Source organism: Oncorhynchus clarkii, chromosome 4 (assembly GCF_045791955.1).
Source record: "Oncorhynchus clarkii lewisi isolate Uvic-CL-2024 chromosome 4, UVic_Ocla_1.0, whole genome shotgun sequence".
Taxonomy (NCBI): Eukaryota; Metazoa; Chordata; class Actinopteri; order Salmoniformes; family Salmonidae; genus Oncorhynchus; species Oncorhynchus clarkii.
The window spans coordinates 73,573,094-73,586,195 of NC_092150.1; the positions used below are offsets into that span (position 1 = coordinate 73,573,094).

Consider the following 13,102-nt stretch of genomic DNA (forward strand, 5'->3'; position numbering starts at 1 on the left):
GACATAAGACTGCTGAACTGTTAATCAATGGTCACCTGGACTATTTGCATTGACACCCTTTTTTTGCACTGACATTGTTGCACCGGCTCTTTGCACACTCACTGGACTGACACATACTACACTGACACACCAAAGCACACTCACTCACCCACACACTCACATATACTACACTGACACTCCAACACACAAATACACACACAAATACACACACAAATACACACACACACACACACACACACAAACACACACACACACACACACACACACACACACACACACACACACACACACACACACACACACACACACACACACACACACACACACTCACACATAGACACACTTTCACACTCTTCACATATGCTGCTGCTGCTCTGTTTATTATATCTCCTGATATATATATATGTATTGTTATTTGATTGTGTTAGTATTTACATTAATATTACATTTTATTTTACTTTTTAACTCTGCATTGCTGGGAAAGGGCTCATAAGTAAGCATTTCACGGTAATGTCTGCAATTTGATTTGATTTGAACATCAATTAAAATAAAATAAATGTAGAGATTAGTACTGTAGCTAACTTGGCAGTTAGTTGTTAGCATGTGAGAGGACCCAAAAGGTCAGTGCACTGAGTTTAGCCCTGCATGCTGGCTATGGAATGTTTTAATAACTGACAGAAGGGTCTTGGTGTGCTATTTACAAAGGGGAAGTTATTTCAGCTGAGTGTACATTCTTGCTACTTTTGTTGTTTTCTTTGCCTCAGAAAGCACAGAAAGATCAGCTTGCTTGCTCATGAGGTATTTGTCCTCATAGACTACCACTGAGCGCTCTGGGAAATCAGGACCTTGAATCCATCCAGGATAAGTGTTGAATTGCAACACTCAGGAGATTCCCCTAGATTTCAATCCAAAGAACTTAACAGTGAAGGGTTGCAGCTCTGGCACAATGAGAGCACAGAGTTAATGTTTCAGCATGGCTGTTGAGATGGGATTGAAGGGCACAGAGTTAATGTTTCAGCATGGCTGTTTAGATCGGATTGAAGGGCACTGAGTGAGTTATGGTTTGCGTTTGACCAGATTTTACTCAGAGCATACAAAGTCAATTGGCTGTTGAGTTACAGAGTGTGTTTTTGAAATGGATGTTTTGAGTGGATGGTTGCATCACTACATAGCTACTTACATCTGCCTGATAAGGAAGGTGTTTCTAGGTCATCATGGGGCATGACCTTGTAACGTTAAGGCTTTGGTTTGAACGGTATGCCTATGACATGTAGAGAATAGCCATGCATTACTGTTCAGCAGTGGCCCAAGGATGTCTCCCAGATGCCATGGATAATACTGTTGCACCACCACCCCCTACCCTCCCAGTGTGGTCACATTGAGAATGACAGGAATTCTATGGTTAATTAATTAGCTGACCAGAGGTCAGCAGGACCCCATGTCACCCCCTACAGTTCCTCATGTCCTTATATGTTACTCACCCATGGGTCTAGATTCCAGTCTGAACACTCTCTCCTATACCTCTCTCTGTCAATGGAAAATTGAGAATATTCTCATGTGGAATCATGGACTGAAACCTCTAAACCTATGGCTGTTAGTCAGACATGTATTTCAAAGAATAATGCAGAATTATTCGTATAAACAGTCCCTGTAAGCTTAGAGACAGTAAACCATGAGCCAAGTCATGTCAGTCAGGTCAGTCCTCCCACTAGTGGTTTAGAAAAACAAACTCCAGCCTCAATAGTTTTTTACTGGATAACCTCACAGCATTCCCTCCAAGCCGTTGGTAAGAGCATTGTTCCGTAAAGTCTTGAAGTAAAGTGAGGAGATTGGACCTGCCCCTAAAGTGTTGGCATTGTGTTCTGAAGAGGTTCGGCTGAACCTGAAATTAGGAATGGTCAGTGAGGCGAGCAAGAACAGTCTTATCTCCCTCTCTCTCTCTCCCTCTCCCTCTCTCTCTCTCTCTCTCTCTCCTCTCCTCTCCTCTTCTCTTCTCTTCTCTCTCTCTCTCTCCTCTCCTCTCCTCTCCTCTCTTTCTTTCCTCTCTTTCTTTCCTCTCCTCTCTCTTACACCTTGGGTGTTGTCTTTTATATCCTGTTCTGACTGTGAACATGACCATTGAACTTGACTCAAGGCAGGGTGGTGCACTCTTGCATACACAGGGTGGGAGCCAAACAAGGTTTGGTCTATTGCATTATGGTTTTTTTCATCTCCATAAAACCGTTGTTGTTGTTATTCCTTCCATTTTGTTTTAATTAAATACACACACATACATTAACAGAATTTTTAGTGATGCACCGATATGACATTTTTGGCCGATACCAATATCCGATGTTTTCCTTGCCAAAAAAAATGATACCGATACCGATAAGCATTCTAGTACAGTTAAATAGTTAACACACACACGGACGCAGCGGTCTAAGGCACTGCATCTCAGTGCAAGAGGCGTCCCTACAGTCCCTGGTTCGAATCCGGGCTGTATCACAATCCCGCCATGATTGGGAGTCCCATAGGGCGAAGCACAATTGGCCCAGTGTCGTCCGGGCCGTCATTGTAAATAAGAATTTGTTCTTAACTGACTCGCCTAGTTAAATAAAGGTTACACACACACACACACACACACGCGCGTTCATACATTTTTTACACAGTTATTACACATTGATAACACCATCACTCGTATTTCATATGTCACAACGATTCATCGATACGAATGCTATGTATCTAGGTGTCATCTAAAATAACCCTAATTTATAAGACAGTTCTTATTTGATTAATGGGTGTCGGACCTTTCTATGTGAAGCTAGCCACAGTAAGGATTAGCCACAATAGTAGACTTTGCGGTTAGCCTTCAAAATAAAAGTATGGCATAGTTCTACTAGTTGTATTCATTTGCATCACTGTCAATTACATACTTTTATTTTGAAGGCAAACTGCAAATTCCACTATTGTGCCTAATCCTTATTGTGGCTAGATTCACAACACATAACCCGGTCCGGTCGATCCTCACTAGCCAGATGAAGCTAGCTGACTGCTTATAACGTTAGCTTATAACGTTAACTGAAGTTCAATTTCAGTAGGCGAGCAACAAGTGGCAACCTAGCTAATACTTACTCACAAGGATTCCTAAATCATTGCTAAGAATAATGAAAAGGACTGCAGTTTCTACTGGTCATTGCTTTCAGGCTGGTTGTATTGGTGCTAGCTAGGTACCAAGCTAAAGCTAGCTACCCCAGAAGTTGGGGTCAAACAAATTATGCTTTATTACCAACGCGGTATTGTAAATATCGTTCGTGGCCGGTGTTTGCTTGTTTGCAGACTTTTTTGTACAGCTCTGACAGTGCTACTGTATCTTTTTTGATACGCAAAGACCCAAACGGCGTTCCATAGTATGTATGTCGTGAAACTAATAGCAGTGATGCTATTACTGTGTAACTCTGGTAGGTCAACATCTGAAAAATAGCGCACTTGATAGTGTGTACCGGTGCTCAGTCGGCGAAAGCCAACATCACCCATGACAGATAACACCATCACCGTAACTACTACCAATTGGAGAAAAAAGGGGTAAAAAAACAAACAATGTTTTTAATGATGCCATGTAAAATTTTGCGCTACACATGCAACACACCACACAATGTCTGCTGTGTGGATCAAGCAGTCATCTGAAAGAGTAAGAAAATGTCAGCGCAACAACTCAAAGGCGAAATCCATTAAAGCCAAGATAATGGAATTCGTTAATTTACACATCGGGCCAATACCGATGTTGGCATTTTTAGATAATATCGTTCGATTCCGATTTGTTCACCGATATGTAGTGCTTCCCTAATCATTTTAGGATTTTCAATGGGTGGTTTAGCCTGCTAGCCTAACAGACACAGACCCCAGGGTTGTTGTTGGTCAGATAAAGCAAAGAGTAAAGTCTTCTCCATAGCCTCTGTGTTAGATAAAGGCTGTCTCCCCAACCTACAGATGTTTTACCCCCTCCAAGCCCCCAGCCTCCCCATTCAATACCTCCTCACAAATCACCCCTGTCCACTGGCTCCATACCCCCTCAGTACCCCCCTCACACTGCCATATAGACTATTGTTATCACATTCCTTCACTCCCACACACACACAAACGCACACTCACTCTCGCATACACAATCACTTACAATAAACAGACACATAGTCAATCAATCACTTCCATCTTTTTTTCTAACATCTTTTAAAAATATTTTTTTACCTTAACTTAACTTTTTTACCTTAACTTAACTAACTATTAATTTATTTATTTAACTAGGCGGCCTAGGAACAGTGGGTTAACTGCCTTGCAGAACGACAGATTTTTACCTTGTCAGCTCGGGGATTCGATCTTGCAACCTTTCGGTTACTGGCCCAACGCTCTAAACACTAGGCCGTCCCTTGTCATCTTGTCATTGTCTCATTGACACATGTGCATACAAGCTGTCCGTTATGAAGTGGGCCCCCAGTCCGGCTCCCAGTCATTCTCCCAGTCAGGCTCCAATTCAGGCTCTTAGTCAGGCTCCCAGCTGTGTAGAGGCTGATTGATGGGCTACATGAGCTCATGGTAGGAGAGGAATCCCAGGTATGCTACAAACACACTGGCCTCTCTGAGAGGAACACTGCAGTAAGGAAAGACCTAGCACTGCAACAGCACTGCAACAACACTGCAACAGCACTGTAACAACACTAACAGCACTGTAACAACACTAACAGCACTGTAACAGCACTGTAACAACACTAACAGCACTGTAACAACACTGTAACAACACTGTAACAACACTAACAGTACTGTAACAACACTGTAACAACACTGTAACAACACTGCAGCAGCACTGTAACAGCACTGTAACACCACTGCAACAGCACTGTAACAACATTAACAACACCAACAGCACTGTAACAACACTAACAGCACTGTAACAACACTAACAGCACTGTAACATAACTGTAACAACACTAACAGCACTGTAACAACACTGTAACAACACTGTAACAACACTAACAGTACTGTAACAACATTGTAACAACACTGTAACAACACTGCAACAGCACTGTAACACCACTGTAACACCACTGTAACAACACTGCAACAGCATTGTAACAACATTAACAACACCAACAGCACTGTAACAACACTGCAACACCAACAGCACTGTAACAACACTAACAGCACTGTAACAACACTAACAGCACTGTAACAGCACTGTAACAACACTAACAGCACTGTAACAACACTAACAGCACTGTAAAAGCACTGTAACAACACTAACAGCACTGTAACAACACTAACAGCACTGTAACAACACTAACAACACTAACAGCACTGTAACAACACTAACAGCACTGTAACAACACTGTAACAACACTAACAGCACTATAACAACACTGTAACAGCACTGTAACAACACAATAACAACACTTTAACAACACTGTAACAACACTTTAACAACACTAGCCGCACTGTAACAGCACTGTAACAACACTGCAACAGCACTGTAACAACACTTTAACAACACTAGCAGCACTGTAACAGCACTGTAACAACACTGTAACAGCAATGTAACAACACTGTAACAACACTAACAACACTGTAACAGCACTGCAACAACACTAGCAGCACTGTAACAGCACTGTAACAACACTGCAACAGCACTGTAACAACACTAACAACACTGTAACAACACTAACAACACTGTAACAGCACTAACAACACTGTAACAGCACTGCAACACTGTAACAGCACTGCAACAACACTGTAACAACACTGTACCAGCACTGCAACAACACTGCAACAACACTGTAACAACACTGTAGCAGCACTGTAACAGCACTGTAGCAACACTGCAACAGCACTGTAACAACACTGTAACAACACTAACAACAACACAATAAAGCACATTGTAATGTTAAACTACAGCATAGGCCATTGGCTTTACCTCTGGGTCTGGAACTTGGAGAGTTGAAGTATTACAGACAAACAGTGCTGACAGATGAGATGGAATCCATGCCTGCCTATACAGTATTCTAGGCATTTAACACATACAGCCTGCTGAACATCTGTACATTTAATACACAAACGTTTTTACACAAACTGGAGTTGTGACTAAGATGTTTACACAGACATGGACAGCTTGTTTTAAAGACCCAGAAAGGTAATGAATTGTCACTAAATATCTGCCTGAGTTGTAATCAGGCGTTCTACATGGACAGATACACTGACTGCAACTCTAGTATCTGGGTCTGTCTGTCACCCTCTTGGACATGGTTGTGCCATGTTTCTGGGGATTAGGCAGTACTGTAGCTAGTCTCTAATAAGAGTGTGCTTCTCTCTCTGAGTGAGGAATGTGGGGAGACACGTGTCTACTCTCTACCCAGAGAGTTAGAGAGTGCTTCCATAGGGAATCTCAGCCACCTCAAACCATATGTCACAGTCTGGACGTAGCTGGAGTTACTAAGAAGTATTCTATGGTGGGAGGAGGAGTGAGTGGAGGAAAATAAAGCTGAACAATCTGGATTTTTGACACGGGGCCTCTGTCTGTCTAGAATGTATTTCAATATTCTGTTGTTAATGTGGAATGCATTACTGATGGTGGGATTCACTTCAGGTTTGTGTTTTTCCACAGTGTGGACTAGTTTGTTGTTTTCATCCTCAATGTTGTTTTGGAAAGCCCTCTCAGAAGAAGCCCCTCTCTCTGCCTTCCCAGGGTGTGTGTGTGTGCGCGCGTCTGCCCGGAGTTTATGTGTGTGTGTGGCACACTGCCTCCACAGTACCCCATTCATCCCATGTTGGCACAGAGATACTGGGTCCTGTTTAGAGGACCACAGAGAGAGACAGAGACAGACTAAGACTGAGAGAGACCGTTCACTCCTCGCAGAGTGACTCAATGCATGCTGACCACTCACCAAACCAGGCACTGACTAGATCAACACTAATGAATATTGAACGATTGGCCATCACTGCAATGGTTGTCAACATACACAGCCCGAGTAGTTATGAGTCCAAGCACCATAGAGAGACGCTTCTCAAATCTTCTCAGTGAAAGATGTTTCCGTTGCTCTCCAACCCCAGTCAGTTAGTAGTACAGTTGCCCCTTCGCTAAGCCCCACCACAGAATATTGGGCAACCAATCGCAGCGCTCCAATGTATAGCAACTGTCATTGAGTCTGACACCTTAGACAAGCTCACATTTCAAACGCATGAAAGTCAATGAGCACTATGGCAAAAAAAAAAATTGTTTAAAGGTTTACTTGCTACTGTGATTCCTGAAATGCAGAACCGGCATTTTGTTAATAAAAAATATATACTTTTGTTTTATTTGCTAGCTCAGCTGGTTAGCTAGCTCTCAGTCTTACTGACCACAAAACGTTGCTAACGCTAGCTAGCCACTTAATATAACAGGTTTTCTCGAAATGTATGTTAGTTATCTATATTATGAATACAACTATTATCTGCTGTCGACATCAGGATACGACTTGAGAGAACTAGTTAAAACCCAAAATGGTAAGTAGTAGCTTTAACTGCATGACAGTCCATTCAGAGCCATCTAGTACATAGCCACACTAATGACAGTCCACCACAACATACCCGATAGTCTCCTGATTAATAAGGGGTAGTTTGTGTTTAATTTTATTGTGTATTAAAAACACAGTTTGAGATCGTTGCGAGAGGTTTTCTCCAGTAGTTTGAATGGGGAATGGAGCTTCTTGGGAAAATGTTGTCCAAGGTCTTAGTGAAGGGTCAATGGCTATGACTCTCACTCATAACCTTGGAGTGGAAACACAACCCATACATGTATGTAATTCTCCTCTGGTTTCAATGTATTGATTCTACTGTTCCTCTCTGAATCTCCAACAATGTGTTTTGGGGCTAGTGTATTCTGTTGAGTAAAGTCTTTGTTATTTGGAGTGTATGAGTGACTGGAACATACTTCCTCCTTCTACCCAAACACCGTCTTCCACACAAAGACAGGAACCCAGCAGAGAGGTGACCCCCCCGGCAGGAAGAGGGTGTTTGGGGTTGGGGTTGGGGTTGGGAGAATGTCATAGCCGGGGTTTAAAGGGCATCTCTGATCTGTGATTGTGTATGTTAACTGACCAAACCCAGGAAACACTCATGGTTGACCGCACACCTCCCCTCTAGCAGAGACACACACACACTGTCCCAGACAATCTTCATCTCAACAGGAGCTTGTTTATAGGGCTTCGTCTTCCACAAATCACACTGATGTACTTTCCTTCTCCTTTCTCCTACCCGTTGTCCTTTCACAACAGGCCATAGCTAGTATAGGCCACAGAGCTAAAGGGTAAAGGTGCTGTAACTTCTAACCACTCCCTCAGTAGCACAACTGTGTTAGCCAGTTAGCTAATAACTATAGTCCAGATTGGCAACCAGAGGAAGAAGTGGTGTGTGAGTGATTAGATTTGTGTGCCCCTGCCCACCGCCCTCCACACTGCACCACCTGCCTGCTAGTTGGTGCCTCTCACGCGCTCCTGATTACAAGCGTATGTGTAGGGGTTTTATTAGGCTGTGCTTTGCCCAGAGTGAGAGACAGATGGGGAGCTGAGGTTGTTAGTAGGTCCGTTTATCTCACCTGGAGTACTGTACTGTGGAGGTGAATGCGGAGCTTACTGAAAGGATTGACTCAGACAATGTTATTCCTCCAGACGAAGGCTTTGGTGTCATATTGGCTGCTCAGATTGAGTAATGAGTGTACTAGAAAATGTCTCGAGAACCTACATCTTTCCTCCATTCTACCATTTTCGAACATATGAGCTGCTTCTATTTTCTCCCTCGGAATCTCTCCCTCATTCTCAATGACTCTCTCTCTCTCTCTCTCTCTCTCTCTCTCTCTCTCTCTCTCTCTGTGTGTTGTGTAGGATGGTTCTCTGGGGAACATTGATGACCTGGCCCAGGAGTATTCTGAGTACTACAACACCTGCTTCAGTGACGTCAGCGACCGCATGGAGGAGCTACGCAAGAGACGTGTGTCCCAGGACCTCGACATGGTACGTCCCCACAAACAGACTCATCACACACCGAGTACCTACAAACACCAATCATACTGTTGCATGTCCCCACAAACTGAAGGCCATCAATCCTGCTGCAATACAGTGGAACTATGGAACTGAGTCCCCACAAACCATCACCTACTACTGCAGCAGAGTATAACCAAGTCCTATCAAAACAGGTAACCCACCAGCTTAGATCAATACAATATCAGCTAAAGAGCTGTGGTAACCCACTTCTTCATGGCTCTACAATTTGTTGTTGAACTTATATAAAATTACAACTATGCTGATTTTACTATTGTGAAGTGAGAGCCAAAATGCTTGAGGAAAATGTTCATTTTGTCAGATCTCCTTTTTATAATTCATAGTATCCTCAAACACGTCGTTCTTCGATCAGTTTGATATCTTTACAGAGTGTGATTTCCCAATGTGCTGCCAACAGCCTGGGAGCCAGACCGGGAGTTGGGGGAGGGAAGTTTGGAGAGCAATCCAGTGAGTGTTTGTGTTTGTGACTGTGTTCTAAAACACTTAGTTTGCCCTCCTGCCTCCTGGTGCCTGAAAGTGCTTGGTTGTGTTTTGGGGCTTCTAGGGGTTCTCATTCACATGGATGTAGGGTAGTGGGGCATGGTACCTCTGGGTTGCCAAGTTACTGGCTGAGGTATTGAAGAATGTAGCTGCTCCTGGCAGAGAGCGCTGCTCTGAGTACCCCTGGGGTCTATGCTCCATACACACACAACACAGAGAGAGATAGGGGGGTTAGTGTTCATATGCTAGCTTTATTAACAGGCTATGATAACACTATTCAAAGTGATTGGTATCTGCTTAGAATCCTTGAAAACAGACAGCATCCGTTCAGTTCTGAATTCGCATTTCCAGAACTCCAAGTAGTAAACTGGACTGACCTCAGTTTATTCTACTCATCATGAACATAAAAAGAAGTGAGCCGAATTTAAACAAATTAAGCTCAAACAAATCCAGCACTTACAAATATAGTAACTGCTATTTATTTTGTTTTATTCCGTAACAGAAGTCACAGGGACACATTTTGTGTTGAGCACAAAAACAGATAATTCAATTAAGTGGGAAGAGAGTGACCATACCTACGCTAGAGACATATTTGTAGGACTCCTATTTCATTGACACATTTTCACCGTTAATCTCCTCAGCTCTATGATAAAGTACTATCCAGTTATAAGCATAATAGAGGTTGAGCTAGATATTGATTAGAAAACGAGAGACACATAGGAAATCCCCCAGGCTTTCAGCAGCCATGTGGTTTTGGTTGATTTGAGAGGTGGGTCTCAATGAAAGATGGTTTGGGTGATTTATGGAGGGCTCAGCTGTCCTGATTGATGTTGGCCAACGATTATGTCTGCTCTGCTCTCAGAGCTTTCCAGTGAAGCAATCTCACATCCATCATTGAAGTCAGTGTCTGTCGTTTGAGAGAATCTCTCCACAGTTGTATGTGTGTGTGTGTGTGTGTGTGTGTGTGTGTGTGTGTGTGTGTGTGTGTGTGTGTGTGTGTGTGTGTGTGTGTGTGTTCGTGCGTGCGTGTGTCTGTATGTGTGTGTGTGTGCATACTGTATACACTGAGTATACCAAACTTTAAGGACACCTGCTCTTTCCATGACATAGACTGACCAGGTGAATTCAGGTGAAAGCTATGATCCCTTATCGATGTCACTTTTTAAATCCACTTCAAATAGTGTAGATGAAGGGGAGTAAACAGGTTAAAGAAGGATTTTTAAGCCTTGAGACAATTGAGAAATGGATTGTTGTGTGCTATTCAGAGGGTGAATTGGTAAGACAAAAGATTGAAGTGCCTTTGAACGGAGTATGGTAGTAGGTGCCAGGTGCAACGGTTTGTGTCAAGAACTGCAACGCTGCTGGGTTTTTCACGCTCAATAGTTTCCCTTGTGTATCAAAGAATGGTCCACCCAAAGGACATCTAGCCCCACTTGACCCAATGGTGGGAATCATTGGAGTCAACATGGGCCAGCATCCCTGTGGAATGCTTTTGACACCTTGTAGAGTCCCTGCCCTGACGAATTGAGGCTGTTCTGAGAGCAAAAGAGGGGGGTGCAACTCAATATTAGGAAGGTGTTCCTAATGTTTTGTGCACTCAGTATATATGTGTTTGTGTGTGTGTGTGTGCCCCTGTTTATGTGTGTGTCTGCATGTGTGTGTGTTTACGTGTGTGAGAGGATGAGTGAAGTGGGTCACCTCACTCCTCACGTATTGGGAAGGTTGGGAATGTTCCATCCTGGAGAGATAAAACAGGGGAAGAGGAAGCCTGGATTTACTGCCTGTCTGTCCTGCCTGGAAGAGAGAAGAGCTGGCTGGGTTGGGACAGGACGGGGGTCCGGGGAGTTGGGGTGTGAGGGCTACAGAGCATCTTTAACAGAGCTAGAGGAGGAGGAGCACCTAAGAGCCTGCAGCTGTCTGTCCCTCCTGCACAACTTGGAAAGGAAAGAGGAGGAACAGAGAGAGCGGAGGGAGGAGATATGGGGTGGGAAGGCTGTTTATTCACACACTGGCAGAAGCCAGCTGTAGAAGGAACTATATATCATGATAACTACACTGAGCTTCAAAGTATTGGGACAGTGGCACATACTTTGTTGTTTTGGTTCTGTACTCCAGTACTTTGGATTTGAAATGTTACAATGACTATAAAGGTTATAGTGCAGACTGGCAGCTTTCATTTGATGGTATTAATCTAATAATCATTGTATCATTTCAAATCCAAAGTGCTGGAGTACAGATCCAAAACAAAAAAACGTGTCACTGTCCCAATACTTTTGGAGCTCAGTGTATATTTGATAACGCCATATTCCATTTTATATGAGAACATACTGACATGATGCATCATATGCATTCCACTGCCATTTCACAGTTTTACCAATGGCACAACTAACTGTTGAAGACAATACTATGTCTTTCCCAGTATTGAAACAGAAGCACATAGCAGACATTGTCCAGTCAGTATTTAGTGTTTTCAGGACAGTGTTCTTACCAACTGCCGTTACTCCACTCTCCCTTTGGCTGGTGTTATGCGTCTGGACTGGACACCTTCTCAGACGGCCTCAAAACTGGAACAAGGGAGGAGGAAGGCGCAGAGAGAGAGAGCAGGTATATCTCACTGGTCATCCCCAAAGCCAACACCTTCTTTGGCTGCCTTACCTTCCAGTTCTCTGCTGCCAATGAATGGAACGAATAGCAAAAATTGCTGAAGTTGGAGACTTTTTTCTCCCTCACTAACTTTAAACATCAGGTATCTGAGCAGCTAACCGATCGCTGCAGCTGTACATAGTCCATCTGTAAATAGCCCACCCAATCTACCTACCTCACCCCCATATTGTTTTATTTACTTTTTTGCTCTTTTACACACCAGTATTTCTACTTGCACATCATCATCTGCACATTTATCACTCCAGTGTTAATTTGCTAAATTGTAATTACTTCGCTACTATTGGCCTGTTTATTGCCTTACCTCCTCACGCCATTTGCACACATTGTATATAGACTTTTTTCTGTTGTATTATTGACTGTATGTTTGTTTATTCCATGTGTAACTCTGTGTTGTTGTTTGTGTCGAACTGCTTTGCTCTATCTTGGCCAGGTTGCAGTTGTAAATGAGAACTTGTTCTCAACTAGCCTACCTGGTTAAATAAAGGTGAAATAAAAAAATAAAGTAAAATGAGAGAGAGAGGGAGACTGGCCAAATAAATAGAGAGAGAAAGAAAGAGAGAGGGAGATAAGGTAAAGAAAGAGAGCAAGAGAGAGAGGGGGTGGGGTATTACTCTTGTGTCATATGAAGTGTGTCTAGACAGTGGCTGCCAGACAGTCCCATCTAGGATCTCTCTGAAGAGCAATAGGAATGAGTTATATAAAGTCATTATGTTAAAAGGTAGAGACGGACAGTACAATGGGCTGGCATTTAGACGTCCCCGCTGGGACATGGCCTTTCAGGGAGGGGTTGTCTATCACAGGGGACGAGTGTGGTGCCTCTCAGAGGACTTGTCCACCCCGCTCCTTCAAAACCTTCTCCTCTTCTTCATTCTCTCATCACCAGGCCTCTCCTCTGTACTGGC

The 13,102-nt window shown here is 43.3% G+C and overlaps 1 protein-coding gene across 7 annotated transcripts in view; it reads left to right on the plus strand.

Annotated features, from left to right (window-relative positions):
- Positions 1 to 13,102, plus strand: part of LOC139407262 (SAM and SH3 domain-containing protein 1-like) — a 310,926-nt gene that overhangs the window by 219,633 nt on the left and 78,191 nt on the right. For all 7 annotated transcript variants that reach the window (XM_071150886.1, XM_071150887.1, XM_071150892.1 and 4 more), the window contains exon 2: positions 8,880 to 9,008. In XM_071150886.1, the coding sequence (XP_071006987.1) occupies positions 8,880 to 9,008 (129 nt within the window). The remainder of the gene's footprint in view (positions 1 to 8,879; positions 9,009 to 13,102) is intronic.